Source organism: Brassica oleracea, chromosome C4 (genome assembly GCF_000695525.1).
Source record: "Brassica oleracea var. oleracea cultivar TO1000 chromosome C4, BOL, whole genome shotgun sequence".
NCBI lineage: Eukaryota > Viridiplantae > Streptophyta > Magnoliopsida > Brassicales > Brassicaceae > Brassica > Brassica oleracea.
Window position 1 is genome coordinate 31,529,972 of NC_027751.1, and position 22,753 is coordinate 31,552,724.

A 22,753-nucleotide genomic window follows, 5' to 3' on the forward strand; every position below is an offset into this window, starting at 1 on the left:
GATGAACTTGTTCCCATCCTTTTAATTAGTCATTTACAAACCAAAGATCTAGTAGAAATAATACTCCTCCAGCCATATGACGGGGAGTATGAGTGGATCGGTTCCAGGGGTGAAGCATTCCTGTAGTACCGTCCTTTGAAGACTCTTGAAAAAAGAGTATTTGGCTTCTCAATCAGCCTCCACAATTGCTTACCAAGCATTGATGTGTTAAAATCAATAAGATCCTTAAAGCCTAATCCACCATTATCTTTAGGCACACATAATTTATCTCATGATTTCCAATGCATGCCTTTTGTACTTCCTCCTGGACTCCACCAAAACTGAGCTACTGCACTCGTTAACTTTTTTACTATAGCCTTCGGTAACCGATAAACAGACATAACATGGTTTGGCAGTGCCGTAACCACCGACTTAATAATTACCTATTTTTCTCCTTTAGTACAATCTATGAAAATTAAAAATATTGTTTCATTTGGCCTATGGCATAAAATCCTCTTGGTAACCTTTTGCTCAGAATTCCAGCATTTGATCATTTATAGCCAGCCACGATAAGAACTAGTAGTATTTAGATGTAACAAATAAATAGTGTACTAGGTGATTTTTCCGTGCTCATGCATGGATATAAATATTTACGTAATAATTTAATTAAAATAATTTATAAAAGTTTAATTGTTTATAATTTTTAAGTTATTTTTTTAATTTTCATGTATAATAAAAATATATTATGTATTATTATCTTCCCATATTAATAGAATATGTGATTTCACATATACTATTTTTTATTATTTCAAATATTTATTTTTGATATGTTAAATTACATCTATTATTTAAATTAAACAGTGATTTTAATATTGGATTATTATTTTCTTAATTTCATGTAGTTCAGTTCATTCTCTTATATTTGTAAATTTTGTATAAATGGGTATATGTTTTAGAAAAATTAGAAAACATAACTATTAAATCAGAGTTGTATTAATAAACATAACTTGTAATATTTTGAAAATTTATACACGGTTTTTAACACTTATACACGCTAAATCATAATATTTTTTTATTTAATTTTTCATATTAAGAATGATTGGTTATTTATTTTTTAGTATACTGGATTGTACCAATTTTCTGATTACAATTTTTTTGTTATTAAATTAAAATAATAACATATTGTTAAGTTAAATTTTGTTTGCTTTTATCTTAGGATGAAAGATATATTTTGTAAGATTATGTATAATTTTATATATGCTGTTTTTGATAAAATTAGAAAAAATTGAAGTGTTGATAAATTTTTCTATAAAAATTCTAATCATTCAATCAAAAATATATTGATAAATAAGAAATCTTATTTATTTTGTTGCAGCCTCACAATTTTAAATATTTATTTGGTTTTAAAATAATCATAAGATATAATCATTTTTGAAAAAGAATGAGATATTAAATAATCATTTATGTTGTTTAGAATTTTTTTCTTTATTAATATTTAGATCAATAGAAATTTTAATCAAAAAAAAATTATTAGATCAGAAGATATTTATTAGAATATCTGAATTATTCTCTTTTTAATTTTTTTTCGTGAAGTTATGTTCATATATATTTATAAGTATATATATTCAAAATTTATAGATATTTTTTATTTTTTTGTTGTAGGAAACATAAAGAATAATAAAACTAAATTCGTTTTTATATTAAAAATCTATGTTTATATTTTACAAATATTTCTTTTTTATTATTTTTATGCTTTAGTAAAAAAGGAAATTACATTAAAAAGTTAAGAAAAATAAAACATAAATAATTGTTATTAATGACAATAAGAAATAATATTATTAGTTCATTAAGGGTATCAGTGTAATAAACCACTGTGAAAGTTAACGTGAGCGCCACACGTAGGAAATTGACTTCTCAAATAATATCATAGAGATGTGATCGAGAGAATCTATACTATTAAAAGAGAAGGAGTCTTAAAAATTCTACTTATTAAAAGTTGTTGGACCCTTTCATTAGACTTAAATTTTTTTTGGTCATACAATTAATAACTCTAATTATATACAATTAATAACTCTAACAACGCATTTATCTTTTTGTGTTACCATGAAAAATTAATAAAATCCCCTAATATCGTGGGATCACAATCATTTGTTGTGCGTGGAAATTAAAGTCACTAAGATCACAATCATATTTAACCTAAAGTAATATTCCATATTTCATACATCAACTAATAATATCATTAAACATATTGTACCATGGCATCTTACATTATATAGTTTCAAATATTTACAACATTAAATTTAATAAAATAACTTTCACAAATCATATGTTAAAACAAAATTTTATATATATATTACGTTAACTTATTTTTTTATAAAAAAGCATTATAATTACAAAAATTAATAAGAAAGTTTTAAAACTATTAAAAACTCTACAAATATGTTCTTTTGAATTAGTTAAAAAATCTACCAAGTAAATCTTAAGCCATTCAATTTAACAAATGTAACTCTTATAAAATACACATAAAATATAATGAGAGAGTAGGTTTAAGTATCTGGGTCGATTCCTTTCTATCTGGTTTTTTGGGTCCTAAACATTTGGACCCAAATAGATATTTGAATTTTTTTTCATGTCAAGATTGGTTTGGAATCATAATTCAAATACATATTAAATACATGTAATATTTGGGTATGTAGCAGGTCTAGGTTGGTTCAGATATTTAAAGTTTGAAAAAGATTAGAAATATCTGAAAACTTACAGAGTGATCTGAAACGTGAAAAAGTATTAGAAAACCTAACAAATACTCAAAATATATTAAAATGCCCGAAAAAGATCTAAAATGCTTCCGAGATATAACCAGAGAAACTAAAAAATACCCAAACTTTTATCTCAATATCCAAAATATATTTTTAAAAAATTTGGAATTTTATCTGAAACCTGAAAGTATAACTGAAAACTCAAAAAAAAAAAGAATATCTAAATACCAAAAACATATCTGAAATACTCAAATATACATAATATACTCAAAACACTTCGTGTACTTTGGGTTCCCGACCGAGTCCTGGGTAGGATCCAAACTAAACCAAGTAAATTGGTCCAAAAAATACCCAATATATACATTTCCCTGGACCCGGATCCGATCAATTGTTTTTTTATTCGAGTAAATGCCTAGGCTTAAGTTAGAGAGAGTTATATTAAAAAATATATACAAAATCTCAAATAAGCTAATTCATATAATTTTAAACAGATTTTCTTCTCGGTATAATACGATTTTGTAACATAATAATGTACGACAATCCCAAAATTTTAATTCATATTAAACTTTGTCTATAATCTAAAATCCGCGTTTTCGAAGCGCGAGTCAAAATCTAGTTAAGCTTTATAATGGAACTTTTCCAAACCAAAATATCTTATTTCTTTCATAAGTATATATATAAGACATGACAACTTGTTTATTGAATGATTCACCACATATAAACCCAACTTGCTTATTGACATGTCATGTTGCTACTTGCTAGATAAAGTCAGTACGGCTGATCAATATCAATGAGAAGAAGCATGCGAGGCAAAAATTATTTGCCAATACTTATTAGTTCACACGTCAAATTGATGAACTAGAATGAGAAAGAAAACACAAAGGTAGAGATCATTTGGCTCACAAGATCTTTTTACTCTCGGTGGTTGGAATGCATTGACCGTAGCTCAACGGCATCGAGCTCTCTCGCAAAAGTATCAGGACGATAGAACCCGGTTTGTGGATCTGGCATCCACCATAACTCTTCACCTCTCCTCATTTTAACTTCAGCATTAGAGGTTGTCACAACGTATGAATCTAACTCTTTTGTTATGGTTTCAGGTATGTAGTATCCGGTTTCACAGTCTGCTGTCCATGATGGCTTTTCTCTGCTGTTTCCTATTGCATATGCCCTTTGAGTAGCCTTTTTGATCAAAATGTATCCTCTCCTGCAATAGTAAAAAAACTAAGAATTGTCATTCAAGTTAAAACGCAATATATTCAAACGAATTAACGAAACAAAATATAGAATTCTAGGTTTTACAAAATGGATGGACTTACATTACAATTATGTTATTGAGAGAGCAAGATAAACTTTTGAGATTGAAAAGCGATTGAGACATTGCTCCCATCATAACTTCTATCGATAACAATAAATGTAAGAGAATTTCGATAGAGATTAACATATGTTGGAACATATGGCTTTGTGTTGTTTATATAGGGAAGTTGCTACTAATAACAATTCATCTAATAAACTAATAATGCTTTGACTTTGCAATGGGAGTAAAAGAAGTGGTAAGTCTCTCGCTCGATCTTATATGCAATTAAGAATGAGATCTAGAATTTTACACCTCAATGACCTATTTTGTGTTCCAAAAAAAAAAGAAAGACAATGACCTATTTCTTTTTTAAAAACTTTTGGATATTTCATACTTCATATCCATAAAGAGATGCAGACTAATTCCCATAAAGGTGGTGTGTCTTACGGATTGATTCTCATTATATGTATTCAAATGAATTCTAAAGCATGGTTTCATATCCGCGTGACCATAATGTAAAACGTAATAGAGCCGCTTACCACTAGACCACCATGTAGTAGTTGACAATGATCTAATTTTGCTTCAAATATTATGAGTTTAAGTGTAAGTGCAATTTTAAAAAGAAATTAAGCTAATAAATAATAACGATGAATATAAAACTTGAACAAGTAGGTTGTGCGTGAAAAGGTTCGATAGGATCAAGGGTTTCTCTAGAACAGTAAAGATCGTTTGGACTTTGGAAGGGTCAGAAAGAAAAATGGCTTTTCTTCAAATAAAATAATTACATTCGTGTTTGGCTCAACTGAATACCAGACCAATGGTTACTATTTGAAACAATTTTTTTTATTAATTTTTTTTTGTTTTTGGAATGTGTATGTTGATTTGAACAGTTAGAACATGAGCATTGGTGAACCCTTTTTTGGGGTTCACAAAGATTTTTTAATATTTTTTGGTGGGTCCATAGATAGTTATGAATCTGTATTTGTTGTTTTCTGCATTGGTGAACCTCAAGAAGGAGCTCATAAGAATAAAATAATAATATTTATTTTATTTTTAAAAAAATTCAAAATATTCAGAATACATGAATAAAATATTAAAATATATTATACAATATTTGAAAACTTTTTATTCAATACATTAAGAGTAGATTACATAAATCGAGAAATTGAAGAACATACAAAGCGTATTCATCTTCATCACCAAACTTTTGCCAAATATTTTCCATTAAATCAGCTTTCAAACGAGCATGCTTGTCTGGATCTCGAACTTCTCTGCGCATGGCTAACATATCACCGACATGAATACTATCTCTCCTTGTCACCCTAGAACTTCTGCTTGACTCTCCTGACTCGAACTCAGATATATTAATTTGAGCGTATCCGTGTCGTTCGTTCTCTACTATCATATTGTGCAATATGACACAAGTTTTCATTATCTTTCCTATCTTTTCCTTGTCCCATAGTAGAGCTGGGTTTTTAACACAAACCTCGATTGCAAAGCCCGTTCGACATCTTTTCTTGCGGATTCTTGCTTTTTTGCAAATTTCTCGGCTTTAGGACCTTGAGGAACTGGGATGGATTGGATAAATGTTGACCAGTTTGGATAAATTCTGTCAGTAAGATAGTAGGCCATACGATAAGTGTGGTTGTTGACCTTGAACTTAACTTTTGGTGCTCGACCTTGTAAGATGTCATCGAAAAGCGGTGACCGATCAAGAACATTGATATCGTTGAGGGTACCTGGTAATCCGAAAAATGCGTGCAATATCCAAAGATCTTGTGATGCCACAGCTTCTAAGACAATTGTCGGCTTTCCTGTACCACGTGTGTACTGACCTTTCCAAGCCGTTGGGAAGTTTTTCCACTCCCAATGCATACAATCGATGCTGCCTATCATCCCTGGAAACCAGCGTACCTCTCCAACATCGAGTAATCGTTGAAGATCCTCAGGTGTAGGTCTTCGTAGATACTCATTTCCAAACAATTGTATTATTGCATTAGTGAAATTTTCCAAACATAAACGTGATGTACTGTCACCAAAACGGAGATATTCGTCATATGTATCTCCCGATTGACCATATGCCAGCATACGTATAGCTGCCGTACACTTTTGAAGTGCAGATAGCCCGTTCCTTCCGCAAGCATCCCGTCTTTGCTGAAAGTATGGAACTTCATTACTTACACGTTCGACAATGTGGAGGAACAATGGCTTGTTCATTCGAAAACACCTCCTAAACATTTCCGGTGGGTATGTAGGATTTTCCTTGAAATAATCGTTCCATAGCTGATTGTGTCCTTGTTCCCGATATCTTTCGATATAAGCCCGTCTTTTCTGCTTCTTGGGGTGAGCATGAATCACTGAGTCGATGAAATTATCAACTACTTGGTCAACCATTTCTTCCAAAACTTCAACAACTTCATCACTTGATGAGGAAGACATTGGTGTTTTTTTTCCTAAAATGAGAAAAGGGGATTTGTAACTATCAATTTTTCATTATTCTATCATCATTTTCATAATCTACATTATTTTTCACATTATATCAGATTTTTTTTTAAAAAAAAAAATTATTATTCTATCAATTTTTTGCATAAGCTATATTTTTTTCATTATTCTATCATCATTTGCATAATCTACATTGTTTTTCACATTATATCAGTTTTTCTCAAAATCTAATATTATTTTTTGCATAATTAAATCATCTTTTTGCATTATCACACTTACCTTGATTTGGAGCTTGGAGGTTTTTGTTGAATTCACGATCACAAAATGTGAAGTTTGAAGCTTCAAGGAAGAGTGGTTGAGCACTTGGATAAGCTCTCCATGATCACCACGATCACCACGATCAGACTAGAAGAGAAGAGACTAGAGAAGAGAAGAGAAGAGAAGAGAAGAGACTAGAGAAGATAAGAGACTAGAGAAGAGAAGTGAGACAGATTCTTTATGTGCTTTGCTCAGTTGTAATAATAAAAGACACACATAGAGAAGAGAAATGATGCACAATTTAAAACCAAACTGAAAGACATAGTTTATATAGAGAAGGCAGAGTTTAACATCCGTGAATCAACCTATTGTACACATAGTACATCAACAGCAAAAGACAAGTCCTACACATAGTACATCCTATTTTACATCCGTGATTAAAAACTGACATAAAGTCCTACATCCTTGACCCTCACATGCAACCAATTTAGACCCGTGACCTGCAACACCCTGCCCAACCAACCCGTGACCTGCAAAACAAAATAGAACACAATGAGTAAAGCAAAACAAGATATTACAGTGCTACAATAAAGAAACTCAAAGACAAAGAATCAAAGCAAAACAACCTATTACACTAACCAAATCAAAGCATTTCAGAGATAAGCTTATTCTTAAGCGCGACTTCATGATCAGATAGTGTTTCAATGTTTTTGGCTAAGAGACGATCTAGGATTTTTTTATTGGAAAGGGTATTTTTCTGAGCTAGGATGCTCTGTATCTGATCAAAAGCTGCCTCGTTCGGCTTCTTGCGTTTGGCAGCTTTGCTGGCCTTGACACCCGGAGGCCTAACCTCTTCCTCCTCAGCCACCACCTCCGGACCACTTTCCTTCCTTTTATCCTTCGGCTGACAGTGTGATCTCCATTTCTGATCGAACCTAAGTTCCCTCCAGCAATGTTCAAGACTGAACTTGACATTATAGTCATTGAAGTAGATGTCATGAGCAAGCTTCATGACATCATTCTCTGTTTGCCCACTTGCCTGCTCCTTCAACGCGCTTTCATGGCATCCCACAAACTTGCAGACCTACGCATTCACCCTTCCCCACCTCTGCTTACATTAACTCCACTCTCTTGGAAGGGAGCCAACGAGGTGAGGACTTGAATTGAAATACTCTTCTATCCTCTTCTAAAACGATCTTAGCTTCTGTTCATTGCTCACTATGGGATCCTTCCTGGTGTTCAACCAAGCACTGATCAGCACAGTGTCTTCTTTGGTTGACCACTTTCTCCTTTCCGCTGGTTTAACTAACCCGGGAGAGGTAACAGGTGCTTCAGCAGAGTCTACGTCTATTGGTGGACTGCTCTGCGAAGCTAACAAGTTAACAAACCCGTGAGAGTTAAGGGAAGAAGGGTCCATTGTGTTTAGAGGTTTGTGTGATTTTGGTTTGGTGTTTAGAGGTTTGTGTGATTTTTAAGCTTTGATTGTTTGTGTTTTTAGAAGTGGAATTCCTATGTTTTAAACTACTTTTGCATTGGTTTTATTACACAACAACCACTGCAGTTAATTATACAACAACAAAACTTAATTAGCACAACAACTTATTTACATAACTACTTAGCATTCATTACACATCAAATCACTTAAAAACTGGACAATATTTAAAACTTCAACCAACAAACAGACACTTATTAATGAATTGTAGTCTAGCTAGTTCAGTTCAGTTCAGTTCAATACGAGTTATTGTCTAGCTAGTTCAGTTCAGTTCAATACGAGTTGTTGTCTAGCTAGTTCAGTTCATTCAATTCTAGTTCAGTTGAGATTGAGTGCTTACCTTCGCTTGTTAGTCGAAGCAGAGCTTCTCCAGGTCAGCTACTTGCACCGTCAGGTTATAAACCTCCGCAGTTAGGCGATCAACCTGCCGAGTGAGCCCTTTAGCCTGTGCCTATACATGGAAACAACAATGAAAATGTCACATTATAAGTTATTAAAATGAATAAAAGTAGAGCAAAATGTAGAGATAAACATAGAGAAAAATAAAGAAAATAGTTGAGAAATATGTCACTAACCTCCAGTGTCTCAATCTGGTTTTTGAGACTCGGCATCAAATTCAATAGCTGCTCAGCCTCCTCCAGACGCTTAGTCAAGCTTTCGATCTGCTCCTGGACACCAATCACCCAAGGCTGACGGTAGTGAAACCCATCACCCTTGTTTATAAACAAAAAAATATCAGAAAACCATTTTCTAAAAACATAAATGAATCGAAATGGTCATCAGTGTCTTACCTCGTAGTTGACACAGGTGAAGAACTGCTTCCCAGGAAGAGTATCGTACTCCTGCTTCACTCGAACCTCGTCTATGATTCTCCCACCACAGGCACACCTTCTCGGAATTCCGTATTCAGAATCGCAACTGTATGATAGCATGTTGACGTAGTCCTTTTGCTTCTTTGAATGACTTATCTCTTCTGCGGGATCTATCTGTAAAACAAATCGAATGAATTAGAAAATTAAAATCGAAACAATATAATAAATTTAGAACTATCAAACGAAAAACCGAATCAATTTAGAACCCTAACTCCAAACCCCTCTATCGATTTGAAATCTCACGGGAACAAACCCTAAATGAAACGAGCATGCCGATTTACATCAATTAATCGAAACCCAGATATCGATTTACATCCCAAACTCGAAAACCCCAAAATTGATTTGAAATCTGAGAAAACGATTTCGAGCAAAATCTACCAAATTAAACCGTCAATCTACTCGATACTCACCTCAGGTCGTGGAGAAGACAGTCTGTCGTCGATTAGAACGATAACACCTCAGAGACTCGGCGTCGCTCGTAAAATCGCCTCTCACACACAAACCCTAGCTTTTTTTTCGAGAAGAGAAAATGAGGAGAGACACGGGGAAACCCTTCTTTCCTCCTCCTCTACGCGGTATCTTTCATCAATTAAACAACTGACGCGTGGCTAAAACCGCTTGATACCGGATCAAGCGTAAGGCCCGGTTCGTCGAAACAGACCCATTTTTAATTTCTTTTTAATCACCCGGGCCTTAGAACTCAAGCCCATGAACCTCACTAAATACCCCGATGCGCATGGTCTTAACGCTGAAGATTTCTTAAAAAAAAAAATTGTTTGAAAAAAAAAAGAAATTATAAACGAACAAATTGCGGGCCGCCACGTGTCGGTGGGGTCTACGAATAGTGTATCCTGGTTTGATATGTTTTGTGATCGGTTTTTGCAAAATTAACGGGCCAACCATTAAGAAACCCTTTTAAGATGCCCGGTTAATTATGCTCTAAGGAATTTTGGAACAGCTAGGCACCCCATACGTGCCATCTTTGTATCGGTCGTCTCTCTCTTCTCGATGGTTTTATTTTTCTGTCTGAGAAATCGTCGTCGTCGTTGCTCTCCTTCAGTTCCGGCTTTTACCATGATTTTCCTCTTATCGAGAACATTTGTTTCTCTCACACTCAAACCTTTTTCTTCTTCCTCAATTTCCATGGCGAATCTAACCACCAACGCGAAATCACGCCTTAGAGGCGTCGTATTCGACATGGACAGAACTCTGATGGTTCCGGTCATCGATTTCGCCGCAATGTACAGGTCCGTCTTAGGTGAAGACGAGTACAAGCGAATCAAAGCGGAGAGGAGAGCCTTACTGGAATCGATATTCTTCACCACATCGAGTCTTGGAGCGCCGATCAACAGCAGAAGGCCTATGAAACCATCGCTGATTATGAGAAACAGGGAATCAATAAGCTCCAGATCATGCCAGGTACGGTTTAAGCCATGTTCGTTTCAGAGACGCAGCGTCAGTGATTGGCGTTCAAAACTATAACTAACTTCTTGCTCAAGTATGTGGAGACTACCACCGGCAGCGGTACTTTTGCCGCTCAGAAACAGCCGCATCACCATTTTAAGTGACGCTATTTTACACAGCGGCAGAATAGTCACTGGCAATCCTTGTAAAAGTTGATCGCAGTTTCACTTGATTATTACGCCACTTTTGTTTTTGCCTAATTTGATGACTGATTTTTGATCGCCGCAAGTGATCGCAGCGTCAATGTACCGAACAGGGCTTTACTCCCCTCCCTGAGATTGGCTAAGAATAGGCTTAGAGATTGAGACTTGGTAGTGTTACAATTGATAAAGATTGAAACTTCATAGTGGATCTTAATGCGCTACAAGACTTTCATGTTACAGTTGATAATTATTGTGACTTAATGAGTTACATTTGATAAAGATTGAACTTTCATTGTCTTACTAAATCAAATGTTATGTCTTTTGAGAAGTAGCTTGAACTTTCATTGTCTTTCATATGTCAAGAAGGTAGTTTTACTTTGGTTATAGGTTTGATTCTCTTCTAATATGCGTGACTATGTTCCAGGTGCTGCTGAACTATGTGGCTTTCTTGATTCCAAAAAGATAAAGTATGCTTTCAGATTCTTCTCTCTATATATTCTGTGTGTGTGTTTATGGCCTGTTAACCTTGCTTAGTGTTAAGAACTGCGATACTCAATGTTAAGAAGATAAGCAACTCATTGTTTCATTTTGTATGAGGGGGCTGATGACACGCAATGTTAAGAAGGCGACATCTTCCACCAGCGTTTTGAGGTAAAACATTTAAAGCTCTAAGCCAGATCTTAGAACTAAGGACAGTTTTTTCAAAGCTGCCATGTTCTGTTTTTGCGTTACCTTCCATTGGTTTACATAAACATGTAACATGTGAGAAATTGTTTAGGTTGAGAATTAAATGGACTTTAGTGTCATCAAATTGTTTGTTGAGTAGATGTGTTTTGTCAGGTTCGATGTTAATGCTACCAGCAAACAAAGTCCTATTGATGTATTATTAACGCCAAAAGAAACAAGAAAAAGACGGTAACATACATGTGACATGCATAGATGTGTGGCCAAGCTTTGTGCTTACGATTTCTCTTCCCTTTACAAGTTAAAAATATGTATGGTGTAATGAAAATCACATTGTGCTTACCATTTCTCTTCCCTTTTTTTTTCCTTTTGTTTCTCTTCACCAATTTCACTAAGATTTCATATTATGTCATATTTGTTTAAATTTTATGAAAACCAATAATTCAATTTAGAAAAAAAAAAATAAGAACCTCAAAAAAGTTCTCACATTGGACCATGTTAAATTAAATTACATTAGTAGTAGAAGTTTTAAACTTCACAAATTACACAATTAATTATTAAACTAATCATTAGAATCCTTATTGGGCTCTGACGATTGGACATGCTCCGAGACTATCTAGAGTAAGATCTCAATATTTTTTCGGGTACTAGGTTATATTTACTTTTAGTCTACAAATTAACCGTCAAAAACTACTGTGAGTGGAGGATAAAATGGTTGGGAGCTATAGAATAAAATATAAACATATAAAATGTCATGAACTATGGTAAAAGTGTAACAATGATGACACCAGAAATAATTACTCAAAAGACATATTGGCTACATCTCAGATCAAAAGGGATTGGTGAAAGTCTCACCATTAAGCTTATCAAACTCCATGCAAAGAAATTTCGACCTTGAGTATTGTCAGGGCATCGATCAACGAGGAGCTTCCGTAAGGAATCCAAACTCCAGGTGACCTAGCGGCAGGACTGAATGTTTCTCACACACGACTACCCGAGGTCGCCAGTTCGATACTCAGGGACAGCGGGGTGGAACTGGGTTAGCTAAAAAATCCCTACGGGGATTTCTGGCGAGGTGGCCCTTCGGGGTGAGCCCAGTCACTATAAAAAGTTCAACCCATAAAGTTTTAACCGGGCCTCGTAGTCTGGTGGTAAAGGAACCTCGGCTGAGGTGCCCGCCACCCGAGTTCGAGCCCCGGCCACGGGGGGTATTTACATGGGCTGCCTCTCGCCCTCCAGACCACTTCGCGTAACCAGGGACCTTTAAGTGGACGCTTAAAAATCCTGTAACGGCATGGGCTAAGGCCCGGTGGGCTAGTCGATCACGCAAAGTGGTCGGATACTGGATTATAAAAAAAAAAAACTCCATGCAAGAAATTTCGACGTTGAGATTTTGTGTGGTGAGGAGAAGTTTCAACGTGGCTTCATCTCCGCCTTTCCACCTTTGCCAAAACTTATCCAAAACCAAGAACCGTCGAGCATTTTTTGTTTCATGTAAATTAGTTTCTCTTTAGTGTTTGATACTCCAGCTGTTTCAGTTTATATGTTTAAAGTTTTCCATGCAAATTAAAAAAAAGGTTAAATATTTATTTTTATTGGTATTCAACTATTGAAATTCAATGATATTATGAAATAATTAAGTTATTATGAGTTTGTCTAATCGGATACGAGGACTTCACAGCAATGACAAAAACTCTTTGACAGAAGCTTCTAGTCGAGCTGTTGATGGGATACGTTGTGTTGACAGCAAAGACAACAAGTCTTTGACGGAAGCTTATAGTCGAGTAATTGGTCGGATACGATGAGTTGACAGCAATGACAAAAATATTTCACGGAAGCTAGTGGTTGAAACCCTTGCTCCATGATACCTAATCGTACACAGTGTTACGTAGCTTCAATATAAAACCCAATCTCGTCTGTCCAAACAAAGAATAATAATTACCATCGCATACCCTCTTTCTATATCCCCAATGGAGCCAGCAATAGAGACGAACTCATCCAAGCACGACCAGACCGAGACAGAGTTTGGGAAGAATAAGAAACGGTACCAAGATCTGATCGCCACGTTTCCTCATGAGAAAGGCTGGAGACCTAAAGCTCCCTTGATTGAATACGGTGGTCACTGGTTTATTCAGCTTCTCCTTGAAGGCTGCCTCCACGCGCAAGAGTTCTTCCAAGCGCGACCCATAGACTTCCTTGTCTGTAGCTACCCAAAGACAGGAACCACCTGGCTCAAAGCTCTCACTTCCGCTATAGCCAACCGCTCTCGCTTCGAAGATTCCTCAAACCCTCTCCTGAAACGTAACCCTCACGAGCTTGTTCCTTTCATTGAGATGGAGTTCCCTTTCTTCCCTTATATTGATGTTCTGAAGGACAAAGGGAACACTCTATTTGCCACTCATCTGCCTCACGGGCTATTACCCGAGTCGATTTCCAAGTCGGGTTGCAAGATGGTTTACATCTGGAGAGACCCAAAAGACACTTTCATCTCCATGTGGACTTTCTTCCAAAAGCAAAAGGTAGACAATGGCCCTCTCAATAGTCTTGAGGAGTCTTTTGATATGTTCTGTCGAGGTCTTTCCGGCTATGGTCCTTATCTGGACCATGTCTTGTCGTATTGGAAAGCTTACCAAGAAAATCCAAATCAGATCTTGTTCCTCAAGTATGATACAATGAAATCTGATCCTTTCCCGCATGTGAAGAAACTGGCTGAGTTTATGGGTTATGGATTCACAGCTGAGGAAGAGAAGGAAGGGGTTATTGAGAAAGTTGTGAGTCTTTGCAGTTTCGAGACGCTGAAGAATCTTGAACCCAACATAGGGGAGAAAGACCGAGAGGATCGTCCTTGTATATATAAGACTAGTGCCTACTTCAGGAAGGGAAATGTAGGAGACTGGCAGAACTACCTGACTCCGGAGATGGTAGCTCGAATCGATGGATTGATGGAAGAGAAATTCAAGGGCACCGGTTTGCTTGAATTTGGTAAGTAACCGGTTCTTGTGCCGAGCGATGATGGATCCTTTACATGCTTCTTTACAACAGAAGTTGGCTCTTTTTTCTCATTTTGCTTCCATATGCATCAATTTAAGAATAAGTATTGTATCTAGGAAAAATAATTTGTTTGTGAAGCCAATCGTCTTTGGCTACATATGCATTAAGTTAAGAATAAGTATTTGTATCTTGGAAAAAGAATTTGCTACCTTAGCCAATCATCTTTGGCTGATGTGTGCAAAGTCTTGATCTACTGCAATTTATGTTTCAATCTCATCTCCGTTCATTCAGAGATAAAAGCTATGTGACTGAATATTTTTTAGAAAGGTCCTTATGTCAAGCAATTAGGTATCATACATCAAAGCTGATACATACAACAAATACATGAAGAACAAAACAGAGCATCCTCTGTTTCTAACCAAATTTCTAATGGACCTGGATAAATCAAGGAAAACCCCTATAACCCATCAGTACAAAACTAACCATTTTGCAAGCGTCAGATGTAAAACAAGCACAACAACATGTGAACATGATAATTCAATCCATTCAAGTACTAAAATAGAAAATATTAATAAAGAACTGTCTTACGATCCTTAATTAATATGTTTCAATCGCCAAACAATAAAAAAACACTCTCAGACAATCCATTTTACGACATTATATATCATCTCCAGTTGTGACTGCAAGAAACAACAACACACAACAACACAACAGCTTTACCATCGAAAAACATATCTTTATGGGTGGCAGTGGTTTATTAGTGATTTACAATAATCACAAAATGTGGTAAAACGATTCATACCGCTTAACTCTCAAAATTAAAATTTTGTTCCATCTAGCGTTTGCTAGGCGCAATGGGTTAATAAAACCATTCTTTAAGAAAATAATTAAAATAATTAAAATAAATATTAAATTAAAATTCAGATATTTTAATACAAATATATACATATCTTTTTATATTTTCTACTGACTAACAAATATCATAATTTATATTATAAAAACTTTAAACACAATTATTCTGTAAAATATTAGTCATTAATATACAAATGTAAATCAAACAAAATATTTTTTAAATAAAATATTAATCTTCATAAAGAAAAAAATTATTTACTAAAAATGTAAAGTTTATCTAAACTATTTTTAATAAAACGTAATATTATTATTCATTATATTAATTTAATATTATTTTATTAGAATAATATGATTTTAATATTTTTATTGTTAATTTATTATTAAATTGATATTGTATATATTATTAGTCAACGAGTCCTATAATATTCTGTAAATTTGAAAGTGGGATAACTTCTTCATCCTAACTCCTATGAGATTTATTCAACTTCATGGTGATTCTCCACTATTTTATGTATCCAAAGACTGCATTTCACATCGCGATTCATCCTAGTTTGATTAGAATGTCGAAGAAGTTGTCATATTCCCAATTAGGAAAACTGGGATCGCCTAATTTAAAAGTGGGATAACTTCTTCATCCTAATTCCTATGAGATTTATTCAACTTCCTGGTGATTCTCCACTACTTTATGGATCCAAATACAGCTTCTCACATCGCAATTCATCCTAGTTTGATTAGAATAAAAAAGAAGTTGTCATATTCCTAAACAGGAAAACTAGGATCACCTGATTTGAAAGTGGGATAACTTCTTCATCCTAACTCCTATGAGATTTATTCAACTTCCTGGTGATTCTCCACTACTTTTTGGATCCAAATACAGCTTCTAACATCCGGTTATTGAGAAAGTTGTGAGTCTTTGCAGTTTCGAGACGCTGAAGAATCTTGAACCCAACATAGGGGAGAAAGACCGAGAGGATCGTCCTTGTATATATAAGACTAGTGCCTACTTCAGGAAGGGAAATGTAGGAGACTGGCAGAACTACCTGACTCCGGAGATGGTAGCTCGAATCGATGGATTGATGGAAGAGAAATTCAAGGGCACCGGTTTGCTTGAATTTGGTAAGTAACCGGTTCTTGTGCCGAGCGATGATGGATCCTTTACATGCTTCTTTACAACAGAAGTTGGCTCTTTTTTCTCATTTTGCTTCCATATGCATCAATTTAAGAATAAGTATTGTATCTAGGAAAAATAATTTGTTTGTGAAGCCAATCGTCTTTGGCTACATATGCATTAAGTTAAGAATAAGTATTTGTATCTTGGAAAAAGAATTTGCTACCTTAGCCAATCATCTCTGGCTGATGTGTGCAAAGTCTTGATCTACTGCAATTTATGTTTCAATCTCATCTCCGTTCATTCAGAGATAAAAGCTATGTGACTGAATATTTTTTAGAAAGGTCCTTATGTCAAGCAATTAGGTATCATACATCAAAGCTGATACATACAACAAATACATGAAGAACAAAACAGAGCATCCTCTGTTTCTAACCAAATTTCTAATGGACCTGGATAAATCAAGGAAAACCCCTATAACCCATCAGTACAAAACTAACCATTTTGCAAGCGTCAGATGTAAAACAAGCACAACAACATGTGAACATGATAATTCAATCCATTCAAGTACTAAAATAGAAAATATTAATAAAGAACTGTCTTACGATCCTTAATTAATATGTTTCAATCGCCAAACAATAAAAAAACACTCTCAGACAATCCATTTTACGACATTATATATCATCTCCAGTTGTGACTGCAAGAAACAACAACACACAACAACACAACAGCTTTACCATCGAAAAACATATCTTTATGGGTGGCAGTGGTTTATTAGTGATTTACAATAATCACAAAATGTGGTAAAACGATTCATACCGCTTAACTCTCAAAATTAAAATTTTGTTCCATCTAGCGTTTGCTAGGCGCAATGGGTTAATAAAACCATTCTTTAAGAAAATAATTAAAATAATTAAAATAAATATTAAATTAAAATTCAGATATTTTAATACAAATATATACATATCTTTTTATATTTTCTACTGACTAACAAATATCATAATTTATATTATAAAAACTTTAAACAAAATTATTCTGTAAAATATTAGTCATTAATATACAAATGTAAATCAAACAAAATATTTTTTAAATAAAATATTAATCTTCATAAAGAAAAAAATTATTTACTAAAAATGTAAAGTTTATCTAAACTATTTTTAATAAAACGTAATATTATTATTCATTATATTAATTTAATATTATTTTATTAGAATAATATGATTTTAATATTTTTATTGTTAATTTATTATTAAATTGATATTGTATATATTATTAGTCAACGAGTCCTATAATATTCTGTAAACACATATATTGTTAATTGATGTGTCATTTGTATATATTACTTAATAACACTTGAAACCACTCGTATCCGCACACGCAACTACAACTTTTAAATAAGTCATATCTTTAATCTAAACATATTTTATGATTATAACTATAAAACTAGATCCTCGCCTACACTTTGAAAGAGCATAAATATATTTACAAAAATTAATTTGCAAAAATATTTTTTTTGTTTTAAATATCTGTTTTTATTTATATGTTGACTAGTTTGGTTTGTTTTATTTTTAATAAACACACTTAATTTTGTTTGGAGTAAATTGTAGGATTTTAAAAATATAATAGGTTTAGTTTATTGAATTTTGATAACTTAGAATTATATTTAATTGTTAAAATTTTAAAAAATTATCCTTGAAATGGTACTTATTTATCTGTCTCTTAATATAATTATTATTTGAAATAATATACTCATTACTTAAAGTGTCATACATCAGTTTATTATAGTTGAAAATGTTTAAATTTCCAAATTTAATGTTTTATAATAGAAATAATCTTTTATATTCGTTCAGTTTCTCTTGCACTTGATAAATATTTTGCATATTTGATGAAATAACACGTAAAAATTGTAACTGTAAAAACATAAACTATAGATAATCTCTTAATATTTTATTTTTATCAAGTAAAGGTATATTAGTCTAATTTTTAATTTTTATGTCACAAAAGTGCATTTACTTTTTCGGTCGGTTATATAGGAAGAACTTCAGAGTTAAACGTGATTAGTTGGAAAAGTGGACGGATAAGTGACATATCAAAAAATGATTCGCGAAACTGTGTGACTGATACCAAAGCACGATGAAAAGTCACGAAAAGATTGAACAATCAATCGAAAATTCTTTCTATGCTCGGAAAATTAACATGGTGGGTCCAGATGCCTAAAGAGAGCGATGTTGGTACCTAGAATGGGCGGATCTGCATGAGCGACTGTCGGACACGGACATGAGAATTACATGCACAATCTTCAGTAAGGATGAAATACGAAAGCCATTGGCGTTGTTAAAGGATCTGCAAAAGTGTGGTTCTTAAAGGCAAATCATTAAGGTTTTGAAATATAGTCCATAATTTAACTCGACTTATGTAATAAAAAAGTTCGACATGTGATAAGCCATGAATTTTACCACTTTTATCTATGGTTTATAAGCATTTTAATAACTAATTACTATGTTTTAGAATCTATTTAGTATATTTATAGGTTCAGGATTGATTTGAAAGAAAGTGGTGATTTTAGAGCATTTTGGAGATAAAAGGAGAGAGCATCCGAGATGACCATCGAGCAAGACCGGAGATCGACATTCAGAGGAAATATTAGATCGATGCACGCCTTGTGACATCGATCGACAGCGAAGCGCACAGAAGCCCGTTTGGTTCCAGCCGACTTAGAGCCAAAGACTTCGCCAAATTACAAGATTGCCCCTGACGAGTTTTAACTTAATATATATAGCTTTCCAATTTGTTTTAGACAAAGCATGCTTTCTTGTTCTCTTGTTTTCACAGCAAAAATGTTTTCTAGGATTTAGTACAGTTGGAGAGAAGATCTAGAGATATTTGTGATTGGAACTCTATTATTTTTTATTATATATCTATGCAGTTTTTATACCTTATTTGTTGCTATGAATTGTTTAACTATGTCTGAGTAGTTCTACTGTTAGGTTTAGGGTTCAAATAGGTTATGAGAGATTAGCCTCAACTGTAGATTACTAGCTGTGATATTCATCAATACGATTGTCATTAATGCTTATTTCTATATTAGCTAACTAGAACCTTGACCTAGGAGTTGTAGGCACAAGTTAACACTCGAATCTCACCCTGAATCCGTCCTAATTGAGCTAGGATTGCTAGAGTAAGGCGAAATCTGATCTAGGAAGCCTAGTGAGCATTATTCAACCTGCGCGCAAAGCTTGACTAGAGCGCGTCGATCGATATTCCTATAGAATAATCGATCGACGGTGCAAAAGGTGTATCGATCGATATTCCTTTAGAATCATAGATCGACACTTTCTAATTGGTCCGACCTACTGTTGAGACCATTAGATATGGTCAATAGACAAACCAAGAAAGCGAACGCCGATCGGTTTGTTCTCAAGTGATTGAGCTCTATAATATCATGCATACAAAAAGCATCTATAGGATTATAATCCTGATTACGTGAATAGAAACCCTAAGTCTAGCTATTTCATCTAAGTGTCAAAAACTCAGTCAAACCAACCGAGCAACTAGCTTGCTCACAAGTTGCTATTTACATTTAAACATAATCAACCTAGTTTAATAACTCTGATTAGATTTATTAGGTTCTCTAGATCCTTGTGGATTTGATCCTTAAGTACTACAATTGAAACTCTTATTTAAGAGAGTAATTCAATTATTAGGGTAATTTGACTGATATCAATATGTGAATAACATAATCTGAATTTCAAAGAGAAAGAACTCATATGCAACCACTAGCGAACATTCTGAGATTTTCCATGACACCTTCTGAAACAAAAAGAAATCTTAACGCAGACTCATATTTGTGGATACCAAACAAAATATGATCTTTTCATTGAAAAATCAAGTAAAAAGACATATCTCCTATACATTATTTGACATATATATCTCCCCAAAAAATGACATGACTTTGAAAAATTGTGACATGACATGAAAAATTGTGACATGACATCATATAATTATGATATATATACTTCTATATATTTATATTTTAGGCAATATTTTTTAAATATTGTAATAACTAATAACTTGTACATCAACCATTAAAGTCATTTTTATTTGTCAAGATTTTTGAAATATAATAATAACTCATTTTTATTTATGTTTTTGAAATTTGGTATAAATATATACTATATATTTTATCAAAATTATCTGTAAGTGTGTCTTACTAATATAAAACTAAACATTACAAAACAATTTATTTTTGTAAATATATAGTTAATTGACAGAAATTTTATTTAAATTTATCTGTTTATTAAGTAAATAAAAATGATTTTTACCAGTTTAACATATTTTAACTAACAACAAATTTTATAGGACAAAAGGCGAATTTTTTTATAGCTTTTTACATTTAAAATTAAGACTTTTTTTAGTGAAGTTCCATTAACAAGCAAAGTAGCATATATGGAGAGATACGTGATTGAAATACATTTGTATTATACTAAGCAAGCAAGTTCCTAATCATTTATTATTTAAAAATAACAATTAAGTTTTTAGGAGCTTATCATTTCTTTTAATTGGCTTTAGTAGTTTTTTTTTTTTTTGGCTAAAAATTGGCTTTAGTAGTTTTCAGAAAAGTATAATACAACAGTTAGGAATAACTTTCATATTTTGTTTGTCCAAATTCGTTTTCATGAAAATCTCAAAGAGGAAATTAGAAGATGAGTTTGGCAAAGCTCGTCTCTCACCATTTATACATCTTGTTTTTCGAAAAGAAATCAAACCTTATATGTGAGCTTTCATCCTCAATTCATTTTCCATGATGGAAGCCGTCTCAAAGCTATACTTAGGTCCATAGTAAGAAACATGAATAAGCAACGAAGAAATTACTCTGACATGCAACACGAATTGAAAAGACGATAATACATATATGAGGAGAGACTGTAACTAGGTTCTATCCTAAAAGATTTGAAGAAAGAAGATAACACTCAGATCCAAAATATAGTTGAAACTAATTCAAAACTTATTAATCCAAAAAATGAGTTAGAAACTCACTTTTATCGGAAACAAAACATCAAAAAGAGAAAGATATATAAACAAAGGAAGACTTCTACACTAGGCTGATGGTCACTGTTTAAAAGCTTTTACATTAGGTCTGAGCTTCGCTTTCTAGAAAATGCATTTTCTTGCAAATTATATGATGAAATGCTTATCGAAAGTCATAGAGTGTTGCAAGTAAAGCCGTTTGTTGTGGCCGTGTGCTGCGGAGAGAGATTGTCCATCGAGCATGTCGTACATGTAGAACCGTCCGTCGATCCAAATATATGGGTAAAGCTACATCATTCATGGAATCGCCGTACATGAAGTTGTTGATCCGTATCGTATATGTTATAAGTAGTAGATCGTCAAATATAATAGAAATAGAGATTATGTTAACGTAAAAGGAAAAGAGATTATGTAATAATGTAATTGATATTTGACAAGTGTTAAAAACAAACAAAATCCAAATGAATTACCCAAAAACTCGAATTTGAAATAAAATCTAGTTCGCTGAACAATTTGGTTGAGGAAGAGAAAATTTAGTTGTATAAGTTAATTTTTTTTAGAGCATATATAGTATATAGAAATGAACACATAAGAAAAACACACATTTATAAATGAATTTTTAATTTTTATATAAAAAGACATATTTTTAATTTTATATAAAAGACATATTTTAGATTTTTTAAAATTATAATAAATAGAAATAAGAAAATAATAATAATAAAAAAATCTATGCAGTTTTAAGATAATTTTAAAGATGAAAAGATACACTTATATATTTATTTTTAAGACCTTCAATTTTGGAAGCAATAAATATATCTTTGGAGAAATTTAAATTTTACATCAAATTTGATACCGCTTTTTAAATCTACCTTTAAATGGTAACTATTCCATTAATACCTTAAGTTTATTATAAAAAATATAAAATTAACCCTCATAAATCATATATAAAATTTTAAGAATTATTTTATAGAAGTTTTTTATAAACTCAATCTCACCTCATAAAAACTAAGCCCTAAAGTTAAATGTTAATCTATTTTTGATTGCTTCTATTTAAAAAAAATCCAATTTATCGTATTTCGATCAAATTCTCTAAATCTTTTACTATTTATGTTTTCTTTGATTACTAGGGATTAACCCGGACTACGCCCAGGATTTTTATTTTTTTCTAATTTAAGTTGTTAAATTATTTATATTTAGGTTATGATATATATTTATATAAATGTTAAAATGCATGTCATAATTAAAATTTATTTTTAAATTTTAACACGTTAAATTAACATTGTTTTTACTATTTAAATATTTTTTGTAATTTTGTTGGCTATCTAGTTATCATATTTAGCAAAACTATCTCTGAGTGTTGGAATAAATGTTTTAGATATTTAATTAA

General features: G+C 33.0%; 2 protein-coding genes and 1 pseudogene across 3 annotated transcripts; 2 read left to right on the forward strand and 1 right to left on the reverse strand.

The window, feature by feature from the left end:
- Positions 1-3,647: 3,647 nt before the first annotated feature.
- LOC106338664 (late embryogenesis abundant protein Lea5-A) lies at positions 3,648-4,150 on the reverse strand. The gene is made up of 2 exons (XM_013777591.1): positions 4,055-4,150; positions 3,648-3,942 (listed from the first exon to the last, which is right to left on the reverse strand). The coding sequence occupies exons 1-2, from the start codon at positions 4,126-4,128 to the stop codon at positions 3,648-3,650; spliced, it is 369 nt and encodes a 122-aa protein (XP_013633045.1). The 5' UTR covers positions 4,129-4,150.
- Positions 4,151-10,146: 5,996 nt separating this feature from the next.
- Positions 10,147-11,679, forward strand: LOC106341344 (annotated as a pseudogene).
- Positions 11,680-13,173: 1,494 nt separating this feature from the next.
- LOC106336556 (cytosolic sulfotransferase 18-like) lies at positions 13,174-16,677 on the forward strand. Of its 2 annotated transcripts, XM_013775407.1 has the most exons (2): positions 13,174-14,156; positions 16,134-16,677. In XM_013775407.1, the coding sequence occupies exons 1-2, from the start codon at positions 13,358-13,360 to the stop codon at positions 16,352-16,354; spliced, it is 1,020 nt and encodes a 339-aa protein (XP_013630861.1). In that variant the 5' UTR covers positions 13,174-13,357; the 3' UTR covers positions 16,355-16,677. The 2 variants fall into 2 exon arrangements, with proteins under 2 accessions (XP_013630861.1, XP_013630860.1); XM_013775406.1 differs by lacking the exon at positions 16,134-16,677 and having other exon boundaries at positions 13,175-14,631.
- Positions 16,678-22,753: the final 6,076 nt, after the last annotated feature.

Coding starts and splice junctions, on each gene's coding strand:
- LOC106336556 (XM_013775407.1), top strand. CDS start 13,358: ATGGAGCCAGCAATAGAGACGAACTCATCCAAGCACGACCAGACCGAG. Junction 14,157..16,133: donor GGAAGGGGTTATTGAGAAAG/TTGTGAGTCTTT, acceptor TTATTGAGAAAG/TTGTGAGTCTTTGCAGTTTC.
- LOC106338664 (XM_013777591.1), bottom strand. CDS start 4,128: ATGATGGGAGCAATGTCTCAATCGCTTTTCAATCTCAAAAGTTTATCT. Junction 3,943..4,054: donor CTCAATAACATAATTGTAAT/GTAAGTCCATCC, acceptor TTACTATTGCAG/GAGAGGATACATTTTGATCA.